This window comes from Balaenoptera borealis (assembly GCF_965194805.1).
Source record: "Balaenoptera borealis genome assembly, chromosome: 12".
Classification (NCBI taxonomy): domain Eukaryota; kingdom Metazoa; phylum Chordata; class Mammalia; order Artiodactyla; family Balaenopteridae; genus Balaenoptera; species Balaenoptera borealis.
Window position 1 is genome coordinate 100,752,790 of NC_138869.1, and position 18,828 is coordinate 100,771,617.

At 43.8% G+C, this 18,828-nt stretch overlaps 1 protein-coding gene across 48 annotated transcripts in view; it reads left to right on the forward strand.

The window, feature by feature from the left end:
• ADTRP (androgen dependent TFPI regulating protein) overlaps positions 1-18,828 on the forward strand; it is a 112,819-nt gene that overhangs the window by 72,635 nt on the left and 21,356 nt on the right. For all 48 annotated transcript variants that reach the window (XR_014232087.1, XR_014232088.1, XM_082344551.1 and 45 more), the window contains 2 exons: positions 5,315-5,430; positions 15,798-15,949. Coding sequence is in view for 46 of the 48 variants with exons in the window: in XM_082344551.1 (XP_082200677.1) it covers positions 5,315-5,430; positions 15,798-15,949 (268 nt within the window). In the remaining 2 variants the exon portion in view is untranslated. The remainder of the gene's footprint in view (positions 1-5,314; positions 5,431-15,797; positions 15,950-18,828) is intronic.

The following is an 18,828-nucleotide window of genomic DNA, read 5'->3' on the forward strand; positions in this document are numbered from 1 at the left end:
CATAGGAAGTTCAGAGATTCAGAAAGTTATCATTTAACCATAAAAGATTCAGAAAGTTATCATTTAACCACCTGTTCATTTCACATACAAGTTCATAAATAATGGCATGCTTTTCTTCCTCAGCCCAATGGAGCATTCGTTTCTCTTTCCAGGTCAGTAAGACTATTCATATTTCTCCCAACATTTTATTATGAACATTTTCAAACATAAAGCACAGTTGAATGAATTTTACAGTGAACACCTGTATTACCTGCCACTTAGGTTCTGCTATTGATAGTTTACTGTATTTGCTTTATCACAAATCTATGCATCTATCCATCCAACCACCATCTTATTTGTGGTGCATATCAGAGGAAGTTGCAAACATTACTACTCTTCTGCAATAAATAAAACTATTGGTTTTTAACTTCTGTTCTCTGAATTTTTACCTGACTGGGCTGTGTCAGCCCACCTAGGTAGACTGGAGATCAAAGAGAAGCCTTTGGCTCTATCTATGGGTGGTTTATCCTCCCAATCCCTCATCCCCAGGCCCTGACTCTTTAATTACAGTGATGCTTAGTCTGTGCACTTAAGTTCCTAGAAAGTAGAAAAGGAAGTTTTTACAAATCCAATTATCTTCTAAACTCTAGTATTTGAGATGGAAAAGACTCCTGCAGGTAGTGCAGGTGGAAGAGTGAAAAAACAGGTCCCCTAGATATGTAAGCATTATAACCTGTGTCTACATATCCAGATTACCATATATTGGATTGACTTAAAGCAAAACTGCACCTTTAGTAACATGGGGGTGGGGCATAGAGAATACAGATGGTCTCTGCTTTTGGATACAAAATATTCCCAGAAAGACCATCACCACTGTCCCAAACTGTAAGAGTTAGAGGCAGAAACTGCAGTGGGGGAAGTTGGTGAGAAGTGAGGTAAAGTTTTTTAGCTGGTAAATGGATATTATCAAAACCAGAGATTGCCTTACTAGGATTTACAAAACAACTATTACTGCATGTTTTAACTGTGTGTAGTTTTCAAGCTTAAGGAACATGATCCACCATTGTAATAACAAGCCTGGGTACAATGGCGTTCTATTAAGGTTTGTTTTGCCTCCATTTTCATGTCTGTTGTTGTATTTATGTTTAAGTTTTAATTGATGTTTTGACCATGTGTTTGCCCCGAGGAGGTTTTGTGAAGGCTTTCATTTTTAAATAAATTTTAAAAATGATATATTTAATATACAGTAAGCAAAAATATCCTCCTTAATGTACCCAGAAGTAAAATCTTGTCCGTGCACTAAAACTTCATTTTAAAATATCTATCCAGTAGCACCATAAACAAACCAAAGACATTATCTTAGAGACTTGAGAGAAAGAAACTCAGTTTGGGAAGAGCCAGTGTAAGGAATGAATTCTCAGATCCAAGCGTTGCCTGAACAGAGGAAGGAAGGAGAAGACTGAAGCAGATGTGAAGTGGGCAATAGTACATAAGCTCATGATTAGGAACAGCACATGAAGGAGAAAGCCTTTCAATGACCAGCCTGAGAAGGCAAAGGCTGATGTATTTATATTGGTCCACTCAACATAAGAGCTGGTGCAATAAGGAAATGAAACAGAGGAGAGAGGCAGAGAACTTATTTTAAAGTGTTATCGTCTGATTTTTACAATGTGTAGGCTCTCTGAATTTTTTTCACTGAAGACAATTAAGTGCTCTTGGACCTCCAAGAATCTTAGAGATAAGAGTGTGGCCGTCCTCGCCTTCTGGAGTCAGTCTCTGGAGGCTGCACAACAAGGATGGAAGACTGTCGGCTCCATGGGTTATCTGAGTGATCGAGGCTTGGCTCTTTCTCAAGAGTCAGGCAAATGCATCTCATTTTAATTTGAGCCTCAGACATAGGGAAGCTGTTTAGAGCAGCTACTTATCTACTGGTATGAGGCTAGTAAAAATAAGTGCTCATTACTTTCCATGTTGCCACTCATATAACCTTATAGGAATTCTCTATGGGCTAGTAAATTGTAGTACTTATCTACAAGGCTGTTTTGCAACCAAGGAATCTACAGGGCAACTATTATACTAACACTTAAATCAATCTTTCATGCTTATAGTTCTGTCTCCAAGATATTCCGATGGAAGTAGGCATCACACAAAGGACAGGAGGAAAGGTGTAATTTAGTAGAAAAGGATGAAAAAAGAACAACACTTTTCCTTTTAACCAATGCTTTTGGAATGAGGTATTTAAAGAAAAATCTACCAAAATGATGGCTCAGTTAACAAGGAAAGATAGCTTCCTTCCATCCCCTCTGTTTACACATACTATTGTTTCAGCCCATGATGTTTTGTTTACTTTGGAAGGAAATATTTTACCCCCTCTGAGATAATTAATTTTTGTCAGCTTCACTGTTTATAAGGGAAACTGAAAAACTGTTAACTGAAATACAGAATGAGTCACTGTTTTCAGTAATTTTTGGCAGCATTCTAATTTGTGTCAATCCCAGCCTAATTATTAGATTTTTTGGAAGCAGAAAGCATATTTGATTTTTCTCTTACTAAATTTTTTCTCCTTTTTTGAAAAATATGTGCTGCCTGACAAAGGTTATATAATTTATATCAACGTGAGGTGAAATACCAGGAGGTTTACTGTGTCATGCTTGGCTCTTCACAGTAGCTCAATATTTAGAAAGCTCACAGAATACAATCTTCCTCCTTTCCTCTTTCATACCCCCAGCCCTGGCCAAAACGATGTGGTTCTTTTAGAGACCTTTTAGCTGGTATTAAGCCATAGTATATGGCCCATCACTAATGGCATCACTGAAGTAAACTTCCCAGAAGCCATCAGGGAGAATTCATTTGGAAACCCAACTGAATGTCACTTGCAAAGGGCAGGCTCCTAGAAGAGGTGACCAGTCATGCATTCCTGAGTTATTTGTTATAAAAGCATTAATCACTGTGAACTCATTTGCTCCTAATGCAAACGCGCTACACTATCCCAGAGGAATTCTGTTCCAAATGATCATTAATGTAGAGAACAGAAGCTGCTGACTGTGAGCAGGGATAATAGAGCCTGTCAGGTCAATGGCCAGTATAATGGGACTGTTAATGGTTCCTGATAGAAGTCGGACCTTCCTGATAGAGCGAAGGTGGGCAGAAAGGCAGGCAACTGTACTGGGCAGACAGCCCCATCTCTGGCCTCCTGAAGCGGCCTCTGGATTAAAGGAGCATCAGTGTCCGTCACAGAGTATCGCCAGGGCTCTGAGGTGGCCGTCACTGGGAGCGCAGGCACCAGCTGTGGGTGGAGAGGGACCCATGGGACAGCCATACGGATGGCCCTGCTACCACACTCCAGCCGCCTGCAGGCCACAGGCAAGGGTGCATCCAGACACCTGGTGCTGTGGACACCCCAGAAGCTGGCCTCACCCCACTCCACACTGGGCCACCAATGAGAGGAAGCGTGACAATCACAAGGATAACAGTGATCATCACAGCTAATGCTCACTGGAAGCTCTCCTGGGCTAAGCACTAAGCCCTTTACGTGCACTAATCTCAATCCTCAGAGCAGTACCTCTATGACATGTGTACTATTTACTGTCACGTTTTATAACCGAGGAAGCTGAAGCTCAGACAGATTCAGTAACTAGTCCAGGGTCAGATTCGAAAATACGTGCCCTTAAACACCACGCTCCTTTACTGGAGGGAGAGACAGAGAAACTGTAGATTTTGGTCCCTAAAATTAGACCAAAGAAAGATGCAGGATATGACAGTGGGCCTGGAAGTCTTTCCATTGTGTGGTCAACCAGTCAGTATATTCAGGACCAACCTTGCAGAAAGTCTATAAAAGCTGTGGTTTGTCCACAGTGCTCTTCCTCCAAGCTCTGCAGCTAAAATGTGGGTACCCAGGGCCTTCAAGAAGCCTGACTGCTCTGTGCCACTGAAGTGCAGGCTCCCTCTGCCCAGCACGGCCCTATATTTAAGACCTGTTCTTCCTCATCCCACCCCTGCTCCATTAAAACCTGTCATGTGTCTTGTCATCAGAGGGTTCTGATCTCCTGCCTGGACCCACGCCAGCACAGGTAGAGCAAGAAGAAGCTACCACCTCCTGTGGACGCTTCTGAGCACAAGACCGGTATGACTGACAGCAAAGGCCAGCCAGAGTCAGCACCCAGGGTTCCAGCAGCACAGCTGGGCATGGGAGCATGGTGGCATGGGCACTGTGACATGCCTAAGCCCCAGCCCCTATTGTAATTGAGGTGCTGACGCAGCTGTCTCGGGGCTCAAGAATGGGACTGGGAGGGAGCTTGCAAGTGGAAGCTATGGATGCAAGAGGCTTCCAAGAGCTGAGGAAATTGGGGAGCAGGGATGAAAGAGGAATGATGTCAATGTAAAAAGTATAAAATACTAACACTGTGAGATGTTACCAGTAAGCACAGAGTGTGGCAGAGGAACTTAATAAATGTGTTTAAGAAATGAAAGGACATTGCAAAGACACTCAAGTCACCTTTCCCAGATCAGTTCCCATAACCAAGAGAGGAGTGGGACTCAGTAGTCTTCATACCTGAAAACACCACTATTCCTTGATTATGTCATTTGAAAAAATCTAGTGTTAAGAGTTGGAAAGATGTGAGAAAACAGATGGTTATAAAGAAGGAGGTGAAGCAGGGAAGGAGGGGGGAGAATATAGAGGTTTCAGAGGGAGACTCTCACACCCCCTACAGCACCCATCACCTGTCGACAGGACAGTTCCACGGTGCCAAGGGCACTGCTAAATGTGTTCTCGGCCTCTCCCCGCACCGAGCTTACCAATACACACCGTAAGTGTTAGACTACATGGCACAGGATATAAATGCAGCAGAACTGAGTGAGAGAAATTAGCAAGAGGAAAATACAGAGACAGCATCATGGAAGATTGCACTGGCTGTGAACACCATGGACGATATAAATACAGGGAGAAAAGACACACTCCACACAGCTGAAGCATGAACAGGAGTGTGAAGGGGGAGCAAGCATGCCAAGTGCAAAGAATGAAGGAGACAGCCTTGTTCTATGAAGGAGTGTGTGTGTGTGTGTGTGTGAGTGTGTGAGTGTGTGTGTCAGGAAGGGGGTGACAGCATATTATAAAGAGCCTTGGTAGCCAGATGAAGGAGTCTGGATCAATATGGTAGGCAGTAGGGACCTGCTGTAGGTCCTTGGCATCCAAGGAGTACGATTCAAGCCAAGTTTTGGAAAGTTTCATCTGGTACTTGTGTAAGAAGGTAGACTGGAGGGGAAGAGAGAATTAGGGGTGCTGGAGGCAGCCGGGGCAACTTGACTTGATGATTTGTCGTCTTTTCTCCTGCAGCACACGTCCATATTGCCCTTCTCTCTGGCTGAAGTCATCCTCAGGCCACACTGCTACCCACTGAAGAAGAAAGGACTCGCCTTGTTGGCTGCTGCTAGCCTTGTTTATGTCAGCAGGTAAGAGTTGCAGAGAGAAAATCAACTTAGACTTGTCATTCCAGACTCAGAGGAATATTCCAGAAGAAGCACACTGTTCTATAAGAGTGCCTTTATCTTGGGTTAACAGGGATTTTACCATCTTTAAATTTCAGGAAAAAAGGAATCTTAGTGTTTCCTTTTGATACTCATGGAAACATCAAATGCCCAAGAATACACAGGTATGCGTGCACACACACAGCAAGTCATGAGCTCCCCCTCCCTCTCATGAAGAATTGTTGTAAAGCTACACATGTTACTTTCCCTAGGAAAACATTAATCTTTGGTTTCATTTGTAATTAAAATGTTTGAATGGTTGAATGATCTAAGGCATCTAAATATATTCCATCTAAAAGGGTGCTTGACAGGTTGAGCAGGCAAGGTTTGGTCCATTCCTGTTGCCTGTATTATTATGGGCTTAGCTGCATCAACATCTGGCACTGGAGCACCGAAAGGGCATTTGGGCAATTGCCCAGGGGCCTGCAGAACAGCCTAACTGGAGGCATGAGAGATAACTTAAGTAGCTGGCCTAGATTTCATCATTCAACCACCTGGTGACACTAATTCTCAGAAATTCTGCCCAATGTCTGTAATCAAGGCAAAGTGCTTGGCCTTCCACCTAGCAACTGGAAAAACCCCCCTTTCTATTCTACAGCCTTCTCACCCACAGCCATGCTCTTGTTCTACCGGGAGGGGCATGCCAAGCATAATACCTGCAGATTGGAAGCGAATCATGATGTTCCTACTCTAGCCTAGCCTCACATAAGCTTTTCACATCTGCCAATCCGGATAATCCCCCAATCCCTATGTGAGGGGTAGTTTCACTCAGGGCAGTGCTCTGGCAGAGACGGAAGCCAGGGAAAGAACACATTCCAAAGGACTGGTCTCCAGCAGTGCCTGCTTCATGTGCTTCACCAGCCTTTGTCTTAGAGCCAGTAACCTTTGTGCCCAGAACTCAGGTGACGGTTCCTCCCTAGCCTTTCCTTCCCTTTTGCAAGGTATGTTCCTCCCACCCTTCTGCACCCTTCTTTCCCCGAGTGCCTAAAGTCTTTCATGTTTCACCTGTCTTAAAGAAAGCACTTGTTCAGTAAATCCACCCCAAGACTCAGTTGATTTACACTGTTCACTAGCCTGGGGCCTTTGCATTTTAACAAAGGACACTTTTAGAGAATAAGGCATAAGTTGGGGACCTACTGGTAGTTGAGGTCTGGAGCACTGTGTTGAGAAGGATTCTGAGGCCCTACCAAAAGAGCTGTGCTATCATTTAGCAATATCTGCCTATAGCATGTGAATGGAGAGTGGTGGGACATGCGCCATGTATATTCCAAGTCTGGCTTAACCCAAAGGAATAAATCGCTAAAGACAGAATATCTAGGACCTGGGGTCGGGTAAGGTATACACAAAAGATATATTTTTTTCTTTTATGTGTTGAGGAGAAGCAGGGTGGTAGCTGGTTGATTATGCACATGAATTTCCATACTCTGTTTTTTTTGGTGGACTTTCATCTGATTTATTCTTTCTTGCCAAATATAACTTTCAGAGTTCATATATGAGATAGTACTTTTGGTCTATTAATTTTCTTCTACCTAAGGACTTGGAAGTTGATCATCAATCCTCATATCTACCCTTGCTCTTTTCTTCCTCAGAAACCAAGAAGGTAATAGAGCACCTAAGGTGACTGGTATTTGGGGAAAATTGTGGTGCCCGTAAGGATGAAAAGCAGTGGTCAAGAGGGTTTGGCTCACTGGTGCCTGGGCATGAGCTCTGACAATGCAGGGAACTGGGGTGCTGGAGAAAGGAGGTGCAGCAAGATGGTCAGGAGTGAACACGTCACACGTCCAGTCAATTGTTCCTCAGTGCCAGGCACTGTGCTAAGGTATGAGGATATAGAGATGTACAAGACACCGTGCTGCCTTTAGGGACTGCCTGGGAGAGAGGAAAGTACAGAAACAACGGGAAGACAGGGTGGTGAGACTCTAACAGGGAAAAGCACGGGGTGCTGGGGGATGTGGAGGACTGGCTTCTTAAAGGAGGTGGTGTCTAAGCTGAGATGCAAAGAATAAGGAGAAATAAGGCAAAAGAGATAGGGAAAAGACTTTCAGGCAGAGGGAACAGCATCTGTGAAAGGCTGGAGGAGCTGAGGGCGTGGCTGAACTGTAGGACAGGGAGAAGTTAGTGAATTTGGACTTTTAAAATGAGGGCTTTTCTTTGCAAAAGTTATAAGCAGAGAAGTGAAATAACATGGCTTATGTAAGAAAGATGATTAGAAAGATGATGCTGGGGCTTCCCTGGTGGCGCAGTGGTTGGGAGTCTGCCTGCCAATGCAGGGGACACGGGTTCGAGCCCTGGTCTGGGAAGATCCCACATGCTGCGGAACAGCTGGGCCCGTGAGCCACAATTACTGAGCCTGCGCGTCTGGAGCCTGTGCTCCGCAACAGGAGGGGCCGCGATAGTGAGAGGCCCGCGCACCGCGATGAAGAGTGGCCCCCGCTTGCCACAACTAGAGAAAGCCCTCGCACAGAAACGAAGACCCAACACAGCCATAAAATAAAAAAAAATTAAAAAAAAATTAAAAAGAAAGATGATGCTGGCTGAAGTATGGAAATTAAAGAGGAATCAGACAGGGAGATCAGTTGGTGGCATTTGTGGTAACTCAAGAGAGTTGATGTTGGCCCACAGATGACAATATCAATCTGCCAATAGAATCAGAGAGGGTGGGTGGTGGAAGGAGACTCAGAGATCATCCAGCTTTGGAGACCTGAAGCCCCAGTGGGCTACATGACATGTCCAAGGTCGTGTGGCTGGGGAAAATGAAAGCTGAGACTTAAATCAAGGACTTCTATTTCCAAATCCAGTTCTCTTTTCAGTGTATTCAGATGGTCAGGTATTTGTTCAGCTCCCTGTTTGTGTAAAACACACTCTGCTAAATGCTGAAGGGGTGAGAACACAAAAAAGCTTACCATCATCTCTACAGTCTAAAAGCTTTCACGATGTTGTTCCTTCCAGCTCTGTGCTCTGACTGTATGTTAAAGTGATGTAATGGGGCAAATGAAGGGAAGGGCTGGAGACCTATCGCTAGCAGGGATGTGACTGGGTAGACCCTGGCAGGGAGCTGAAGTGGTTTGGGATTTGGACTTTCTTATCATTAATGAAGTACAGAATCAGCATTCTGTCCAGTAGGCCTCATTTTTGCTGGAGTGAAGCAAACACACGTGTACGCAGGCATTTTATGCTGCCCTATTGATTGAAGCTTCCCTCCCCGCCCGTTGCATGATTAGGGGAGCTCAGCCTCCTTGCTGCCAGCTGCCTCCACCCTTACACAACACTCTGGGGGCACATGCACCTTCATGGCCACGGATGGTCAGCAACAAGTTCCACAAACTGTGGATGTCCACGGAGATATTTTAGGGAAGCGGCTATAGGTCAGCTGTTAGGCGTGCCAGTTTGGATGCTCAAATAGGGAAACAGCATAGGAGGAATGAGGTAAAGAATACGGTCCCGGGCCAGAGAGAGCGTGAGAAACAAACATGACTCAAAAAAATGGCAATAACCCTGAGCCGGAGAAGCATTTCACTGCTGAAACCATGTTACAATGACCTAAAAATATCCACCAAGACCATGGGGACTGCCTCATATGTGGCACTTGCTTTTTGTTATTTTTCAGATTGCAAAATTGGAGGGCTGGCCCCTAAGCGGGAAAATAAAGCTTTGCAAAGTAGTAATAACTGTAAATCTTTCATTTCCTTTGGAAAGCATTAGTCATCTATATATATGGCAGCTCACTTACTCCCCCCTTCTCTCTCACCCCAAAACACATCACCGAGCTCTTCCTAAGGAGCAGGAAAATAGAAACGCTCCTACTGCTGGCTCTTATTCATTCTTTTATTGAACAAATATTTCCCCTAACACAGGGCTGGTCCTGCTGGGAAAAGCAAAGTTATATAAGGCCAGGCCCCAGCCCATAGGGAGTTTGTACCTAATAAGTGGAGATGAGCCATGCATACAAATTATAAGAACACGAGATGGGAAGTGATAAAATGTCATTACAAAAACGAGGAGCCAAAGGGAACACGAGGAGGAAGCAGTTACACCTGACTGGGCAGTGTGGGAAGGACTTCATGAAAGGTGTTGTTGGATCTGGGCCCTGAAGGACTGCCTGGATTGGAGTAGCAAAAACTGGGAGAAAGCGAACACTGCACAGTCGCAAAGCCAAGAGGGCACACATCACGTTAAAGCAATGGCTAGCAATTCACTTTCGCTGGACCTGCTAGTGAAAGAGACTAACAGGAAATCACCCTGAAACTGCCCACTCACAGAGCCTTGCAGGCGGCAGGCTGGAGGAGGCTGGACACGGTACAGACAATGTGAGATGTGTTTGTTTGCCATGGAGGTAGGAGTGAGAATTCTTAGTAACATGGACAGAGAATTATGCTTTAAAATGACTATCTTGACTATAGTGCTTAAAATGGATTGAAGTGGCAAGACATGGGAAGCAAAACAGAATAAAGCAATATACGAATAAAGGTTAGCCGGAATACTCTTAAGTCATCTAGTTCAATCACAATGGTTTATTCTTCATCCACGGATATTTCACAGTTCCAGTGTCATCCCATGTCTGGATGCTTGGAACACCCTTCTGCAGGGGGTCCAGTCCTCCAAGACCTCCATCTCTAAAATATTTTAATAATCCAGTGAGGGCTCACACATGCCCAGGTAGTGCACAGTCCTGAGAATCACTCTCCCACACAGACTGTGAAGCCACAATACCCAGCCTCCTGGATCCAACACCTCCACGGCGCTTGCTTTAAGGTTAGCACGCCTCCCCCGCTGCTGTCACTGCCAACAATGCCACTGCCCATTAGTCTCCTATGCTGGTGGAAGTCGAACAATGCTACTGGCTAGTGCAACAGCCCCAGCTGGCCTGCACGGCACCACCGCCTTGCTCTTGGTAGACCAGAAATCAGCTGATGCTGTATTTGTCTCTGCTAGCGTGTAGGGTACTGCATGCTAAGTGCAAGTGTCATACAGATATACAGCTGTAACCCAGCCTGGGGAAAGATACTTTTAAAGTCACCTCTCAATAGCAGTTCCTATGGGGCAAGAGAGATGATTCCTTTCTTCTATTCTGTGCTCACTCAAGTGAGGCCCCAGAGCAAAGCTGCCTGGACACCCCAAGCGTAATAACCCTCTAAATTCGTGCACCCGTTTACACGTGCACACTTACACATATAGACATCTAACCCCCAGAAGCCATCAGAAACTGCCAGAGGGGCAGACTAAGCTGAGTTCCAGGACCAGCCACCTGGTCATACCCGCTACCAACAATCCTCTCCTACTCCCACTAGCGCACTATGTGAATTCACTCCTAGAGCCACTGTTACCCTTTCCTGAAATATGACCTTAGTCTGGGACCATCTAGATGGCACCATTGTTTTACAACCTAAAATCTTAGTGGGGATCAGAATCCCAGCCTCATTTTCCACAGAAAGACTCCCTAGCCCTCATGTAAATTAATATATGAAAATAAATATGAAGATGCCACACAACTTCCTCTATTATCAGCATCTGGGGTCCAGGCCAGCCAGCATGCAAATTGAAGACGGGTGGAGGTGGAGGGCTAAGAATGGAAATGATTATCTACACTTCTCATCCTTCCTGTCCAAATCTCAGCTCCTGCTCACCCAAAATGCCTGTTACAGAACTTAGAAATAAGAAGAGCCTGAAGAGGGATATAGCTGTACGATTAGGAATGAGGGACATACCTGAGACACACTATTGGTGTAACAGAATAGGTTTTATGGATTAATTGGTGTGTAGTGGGCAAATGAAAAGGAAACATCAAGGATAACTCTCAGAATTTTCAGCTGGTGGATTGGGAAGATGGTGATTCCATTAATGTGAGCACCCAATTAACTACCATTTGGAAGGCTACCGGTTACACTTTCCAGTTTTCAGAGGCTGCAGTGTTCTCGGTGGGTCAGGCAGCTGAGACCTGTCTATAGAAGCCACAGCTAACAGCAGTTAAAAGGAACCAAGGTGCTGGTAGTGCCACCCAAACAGCCATTTATTTAAAAATAAAGAACCTGCCATGTTCCTAGCACTTGGGAAACAGATGCACATAATAGATAAAATCCCAGTCCTTACAAAGCTTCCAGAAGCTCTGGAGAAAGACAGTCAAATATGCAACAAGGGTAAATTCATGGTAGGGGAAGCACATAACAACCTAACCAAATGTGGGTTGTGGGAAGAATGGTCAGGAAATTTTTTCTGGAGAAATTAACTTTTAAGCTGAAATTCAAAGCATGAGTAAGATTCAGCCAGGGACAGAGCAAGAAGTATGTCCTAGGAAGGGTAAAGGCAGAGGTGTTCCAAGCAGAGACAATAGCCTGTGTGAAGACCAGAAGCTGTAGAGCTGGGTTCATTCAAGAAACAGAAAGGCTTAGACTGCAGAGCTGAGGGTGGATGGGTGGATGGGTAGGCAGGGCAGGGCCAGGCAGGCCAGGCGAAGGAGCTTGGGTGTTTTCCTAAAGCAACATGGATCCACTGGAAGCACAGGAGCACCATGAACAGAGTGTTTTCTTTCAGAGAGATTATTGGGTTACTGCATTGTGGAAAGTGGATTGACGTGAGCAAGAAAGCCCAGTGAGGAGACAATTATAGAAACGTATACGAGATGAAGGAGCCTGGATTGAGATCATGAAATGAGCGCACTGCAGCAATATTTACATACGATTCCATGGGATCATATATGGCAGCTAGGGGAGAGCTGACATTGACTGAGGAGGAGGACAAGGACAATTCGGCTGCACACGTGCTCAGTGCCTTTCCCTCCCTCCCCCCCTCCCTTCCTTCTTTCCCCCCCTCCTTCCTTCTCCCCTTCCCTCCCTCTCTCTCTCTCCCCCCTTTTAACATATATTCCAGAAGCCATAAAGAGGTGATAGCACCTGACCATGACTATCTCTGCACTCAGGCCTCTCTGCTGACTGCCCTTCATTAAATGACTGCAATCATGCCTCACGCTCTAATTGTATTTGCATTACTTTTCCCACTGTCAGTTAACACACCTATAACTTTCTTTGCACCTTCTCTGTGAAAGTGCAGACTTCATTAGCTTACTTCAGGAACCTTCCTTTACAAACCTTATGCTGGAGGAAACAAAAATGAAGTAAATAAACAGAAACTTTCCAGGCTTCTAGAGGAATGTCCTTATTTGTAGACTATCTAATATAAATGTGCATGGAAACTAGGAAGCCCTAATTTCAAGTACATAAAGAAAACAAAGTGAACTAATTAATGCAACCCGTTTGGAGTGTATTTAGATCTCCTCGCTGACGCCAAACTTCTGGCCTTAGCTACTTGAGGATATTTACTTTCTGTCCCTTATACTTCCTCCGGCCTGTCAGGAGAGACAGGCACACAGGAAAGAAGTGCTGTAGATATCCTTCTAAAATGCATCCATGGATGCACATCTCACAGAATTCTAATATTAGTAACAATGATAACAATTATTACTTGTTTTCAATCTAGTGCAGTTTTGAGTACATGAGAGTAGCATCTAGACAAGTCTGGGGCAGCAGAGTGATACCAGCAGGGCCAGGACTAGGGCCCAAGGGACAATACTACACATGCAGAAACCTGAGACTGATGCCTCCTTAAATTTTCTTTTTTATTGTGGTAAAATACACATAACGCAAAATTTACAATTTTTAAGTATACAGTTTAGTGGCATTAAGGACATTAACATGGTTGTGCAGCCATCACCACTATCCTTCTCCAGAATGCTTTTCTTCCCAAACTCCCCATTTCCTCCTTCCCCCCAGCTCCATTCTACTTTGTCTCTATGAATTTGATGACTCTAAGTACTTCATATAAGTGAAATCATACAGTATTTGTCCTTTTGTGACTGGCTTATTTTACCTAACATAATATCCTCAAGTTTCATTCAAGTTATAGCGTATGTCAGGATTTCCTTCCTTTTTTTTTTTTTTTAATTTATTTTTGGCTGCGTTGGGTCTTCGTTGCTGCGCATGGGCTTTCTCTAGTTGCGGCGAATGGGGGCTACTCTTCGTTGAGGTGCGCTGGCTTCTCTTGCTGCTGAGCATGGGCTCTAGGCGCGCAGGCTTCAGTAGTTGCAGCATGCGGGCTCAGGAGTTGTGGCACGCAGGTCCTAGAGCACAGCCTCAGTAGTTGTGGCACACAGGCTTAGTTGCTCCGTGGCATGTGGGATCTTCCTGGACCAGGGCTCGAACCCGTGTCCCCTGCATTGGCAGGCGATTCTTAACCACTGCACCACCAGGGAAGTCCCAGGATTTCCTTCCTTTTAAAGGTTGCATAACATTCCATTGTGTGTATATAACTGTACCACATTTTATTTATCTGTTCGTCCTTAAATGGACACTTGGGTTGCTCCCATATTTTACCGATTGTAAATAATGCTGCTGTGAACATGAGAGTACAAATATCTCTTTGAGTCCTTGCTTTTAATACTTTGGAGTATGTACCCAGAAATGGAATTGCTGGATCATATGGTAATTCTAGGTTTAATTTTTTGAGGAACTGCTATACTGTTTTCCACAGCAGTTACACCACCTTACATTCCTACCAACAGTGCACAGGGGTTCCAATTTCTCCACACCCTCTTCAACACTTGATATTCTCTGGGGGTTTTTTGATAGAAGATACCCTAATAGGTGTGAAGTGGAATCTCATTATAGTTTTGATTCACATTTCCCTAATGACTAGTGACACTGAGTATCTTTTCATGTGTTTGTTGGCCATTTGTATATCTTCTTCATAGAAATGTCTCTTCAAGTCCTGTGTCCATTTTTAATTGGATTGTTTATTTTTTGTTGTTGAGTTCTAGGAGTTCTTTATATATTCTGGATAATAATCCCATATCAGATGCATGATTTGCAAATATTTTTCCCATTCTATAAGTTGCCTTTTTATTCTGTTGACTGTGTCCTTTGATGCACAGAGATGACTTCTTAAATTTTATGCCATAGGTGCCTCCCTTGCCTCACCCTAGTCCTGGCCCTGATGTTAGCCCCTCTCTTCCAGCAAAGCATTTGACAAACTTAAAGTATTTGAAACAACCAATATTGCACTTGGGTTCTGAAAGTTTAATTAAGCACAGAATTTCATTCTTCCATCTGAACTCGTTTGACAACTTGGGATATCCACATATGAACGTTGTTTCTGAAGCATAACCTAGGCTACCCTAATTTTTACAAGAGATGAATAGCCTCAAAGAAAGATTGCTGAGGCGACACCCACTGTGTATTCCCTCAGAGGAGAGAAGCTTTTAAACTCTTATAAAATGATTACAATCTGCCAGGCACTGTTCTATGTAATTTACATGTGCTAAATTAACTCCCTTAATCTTTACAATAGCCTTGTAAGCTGTATGCTGTTTGTACCCCTACTTTATACATGAGGGTAGGGGGAGAGAAAAGTTGAATAAATTAGTGACGGTAACACAGCTAGCAGGTAGCACAACTAGGATTCGAATCACAGAAGCCTGGTTCCATATTCCGTACTCTTAACCGATTATAAACTGTAGCTGATACATCATCTTCCCCGTATTTAATTTTAAAAGTTATTTCAGACTTTGGCATCTTCCGGTGCAGTTTGTTTCCAGCAAACTGCATTTTTAGGCTTCACTTAGACATTGTGGCTCCTCTCCTAGCATTTCTTTTCCTTCTCTTGGCTGACAGAAATGATTTATATTCTATCCTCACATGAGCAAGATCTGAGCCTCCTGTAGATCCATCTATTCCTACTTAATACTCTATCCGTGGCTATTTCCATGAGCTGAAATCTAGGCCCACAATTAAACCCCAGGTCTACTGTATTATAGTAATAATGCTCAATCTCTGCCTCTCCTACCCCAACAGGCTTGGAGAGCTAATGGAAAGCTACACTTAACTCTTAGGCACAGAAAAGCAAACCCCACTTGTCTGGCTGAGAGTGAGCAAATGGGCACCATCTTAGCAAGTTCAATGTCTCAGCAGGTCATATCTTTCAGAGAAAGAAATAATTCATGTTCTTATACATTTTGTTTGGCTAATGATGTGTTCAGTGTTCTCCCATAGTCTTTTACCATCATTGAATTTTAATGGATTAGGTAAAATAGCCAAGCCCAGCACCTGAAACAGAATGTCTCAATGAATCAGTCTATTTATCCAGAGAATACTCACTTCTGTAGGTTCGGGAAACACCTCGGCTGTTAAATGTCCCCTGTGGCTTCTTTTCCTCTGCCTGGACTCCAGAACCCCAATGATCTTGAAGAGAGACTACGGCTTTTTTCCCCTGCTGTCCTAATCATTGTGATTTGTCCTTTTCTGCAGGGTTCTATGGATCTACTCTGAGACTGGTACATGGGTGTATCCCGTGTTTGCCAAACTCAGCCCAGTGGGTCTAGCAGCCTTCTTCTCTCTCAGCTACGTCTTTAGCGTCGGCATCTACCTATTTGGAGAGAAGCTCAACCACTGGAAATGGGGTCAGTTCATCTCTCTCTTACCTACAGAAACACTTCTTCCTTATGCTCTCTTGACTCCTCCTGGAAACAAAAGGAGAAACCAGTAACGCAGAAAGCAGTGATGTTTGATGCCTTTGTCCAAAGCCGGCAAAGGAAAAGCCTGGGGGAAGTTCATACTTTCTCAAAGGACCCCATCAAATTATCTCCCCTTCTCCTCCAAACAACACCTCATTTAACTTTAAGGCTAAAAATCATCTTGTTTAGAGAGCTCAGGACCCAGAGAGCACGGGTATCACCAACCCCTGCATGAAAAAACCGACTCAAGGTGTCTCCCTCCCTTAAGTGAGGACTTGAGGTTCACAAGTTATTAAATACCGAGAATTCCTCTTTGAAAGAAATGGATCCAGATGACCCTCTTAGCTCTTCCACCCTCAGCAGTGCCTTCCCTGATGTGTTTCCATCCCTCTCTCATGAGGTTGCTTCTCAACCTTTAGTAAAGTGTTTACCAGGTAGAATCACACCCTGTACTTGAGACTGAAATTCTCACTTGGGGTTTAGGCAATGTGAATATGCCCGTAAGCTAAGCTTTCTAATTATAGGTAGGCAGAACCATGTTGCTTCTTCATAGAAAAAAAGCAATCTTAACTTAGTTGATTTCAAAGTGGAAGATTTTATTCTCTCCCTGCTTCCCCTACTGCCCTCACCTCCCAGAATATTTTCTGTCGGAAAAGTAACCACCAAAAAGTCAGGTTGCAAAATAGCCAGGATTTTTTACCTATCCAAGGAGAAGTGCAGGAACTCCACTCTGATTTTGTATATAAGGAAGGCAAGAGTCACACACAGTCCCCCACATCACACACCCACATGCCATTCTGTTCTATTAAAATAGAAGTGGCATCTTCCGCCCAATCTATGAACTGGTGTGAAAACATAAGCCTGTGTATGCAAAAAAAACGACAGTCTCAGAAGGTTCAGTATAAGAGTCTGTACTTCTGAGAGGAGACTGAGACCCTGGAGAAATAAGCATGCAACTTGGCTTTTTCACATATTTTCTGCTCTTGGAGAATTTAACTGGTTGAGAAAGCCTCAGAGGCAATATCCTCCTTGAAAGCAAACACTTAAAAAATGGAATACTAAAAATGACTCAAAAAATCAGGATTTCAAATCACAGGAAATTATCCAGAAAAAAATGTGTTGACATTTCAGATGTGCTGACATCTAATTCTAACTAGTTTTGGCTCCTTGAAGTTCTGGGTAGATTGTTGATGCCTTCCCCAAATCTATATTAAAAAAAAAAAAAGAAATAAAGCAAGACACTAATCCATTTAAAACTTGGCAGAAAATGTGCAGAGAAAAAAGTGATTACTCAGTGCTTAGAGAACAATAACTTTTTAAATCAATACTATTTTCAACACAAAGCTCTTTTTAATAAGCCTCATTGTTTAAGTGCTACATCCATTGTCTACTACAGTTGAATCCCAATGAGCAAGCAGGCTGGCATCAACGTGTGGACCCTCATTTGCATCATGCATATGTGAATGTTCATGTGAACGATGGACACTACCGTCAGTGGCTATGTGTCTCTCTCTTCTCTCTAGATTTTAAACTCCTTAAGAATAGAATGGGTAAAAAGTTCTATATAGCATCAGAATAGGATCATAAATGTGTTACATTCTGAACTGATCTTAATTATAAATGGTTAAATAAGAAATTAAAAAGAGAAATTAGATCATTTAAAATTCCAATGGCAGTGAACACTTAAATCACCTAAAACTAAACAGAGCTGTATATGTGAACACATTTTCCCGTGTCCTATTCCACTGAAAGCACTGTCAGCCTTCCCTCATCAGATGAAAATCCAAGCCCTTGGAATGGCACACTGTGACCCAGTCCCTGCCTTGACTCTTACTCTCCTTCTTCTAAACTTGTGCCCCAGCAGCACGGAACCGCTTGTTTCCCCTACACATTGATGTTTCTCACCTCCATGGGCTCTCTCACTTCCCCCAGTCTTTGCCTGTCTCACACCCACTCATTCATTTCAACTCACCTCTTCTAGGAAGCCTACCCTGGTCTGCCCCAAGATTTGTTTTTACACTAGACCCTGAGTTTCTTAAGGGGTAGAAGTATGTCTTATCCATCTTTGAATCCCCCATTTCCATTAGCTTCCCCAATATTAAATGGATCAATCAACACAAATAGAGAATATTCAAGGCCTCTTCTCTCTAGGCATTAAATGGGACTTTGTGCAAAGTTGTTCTGGAGACAGTGGTCAAGGAGTGACTCTACTGGTTGGAGATTAAAGTGTGGGACAGGGAGTTTAAGGAGAATAGGAGGGTATGATACAGTATACTGGTTAGAGAGTTGCCAAAAAAGAGATGAAAATTAGGGCAGGCAATACAAAACAGGAGAAGAGCATCGGAATAGGAATCAAGAAAACTAGGATATGTCCTTCACCTGGCCACAAACCAACCATGTATCCTGTATTAATGCACTTCAACTCCTCGCTGATGAGACGACCTATAAGAAAGGCAATTGCACATCTCAGTTTGCCTAGGACAGTCCTGGTTAATGCCAGCTGTGCCAGTGTGAATAGAATTTTACATTGTCTAGGCTTGGACAACACACTGTGCGGTCCCTCTATCTCTGAGTCCGCCTCTAGACCCTCTGTTCTGGATCTATGGAAACATGTTAAGTGGCCACCTACTCTGTCCAAATTCAGGGCTAATTCTACTTTCTCACCTTTTCCCACAGCCTGAGCTTCCTTGGATGAGAGCAGAAATTCAAAGGAGTGCTTTAGTGATGCAGTGGGCAGCTGTGGTTTGGAGAAAAGTTCTGTGCCTGATTGCCTGGGTTCCTACCTTGGGCTTACCACTTATAGACCTGTTTCACTGGGCGAGGCA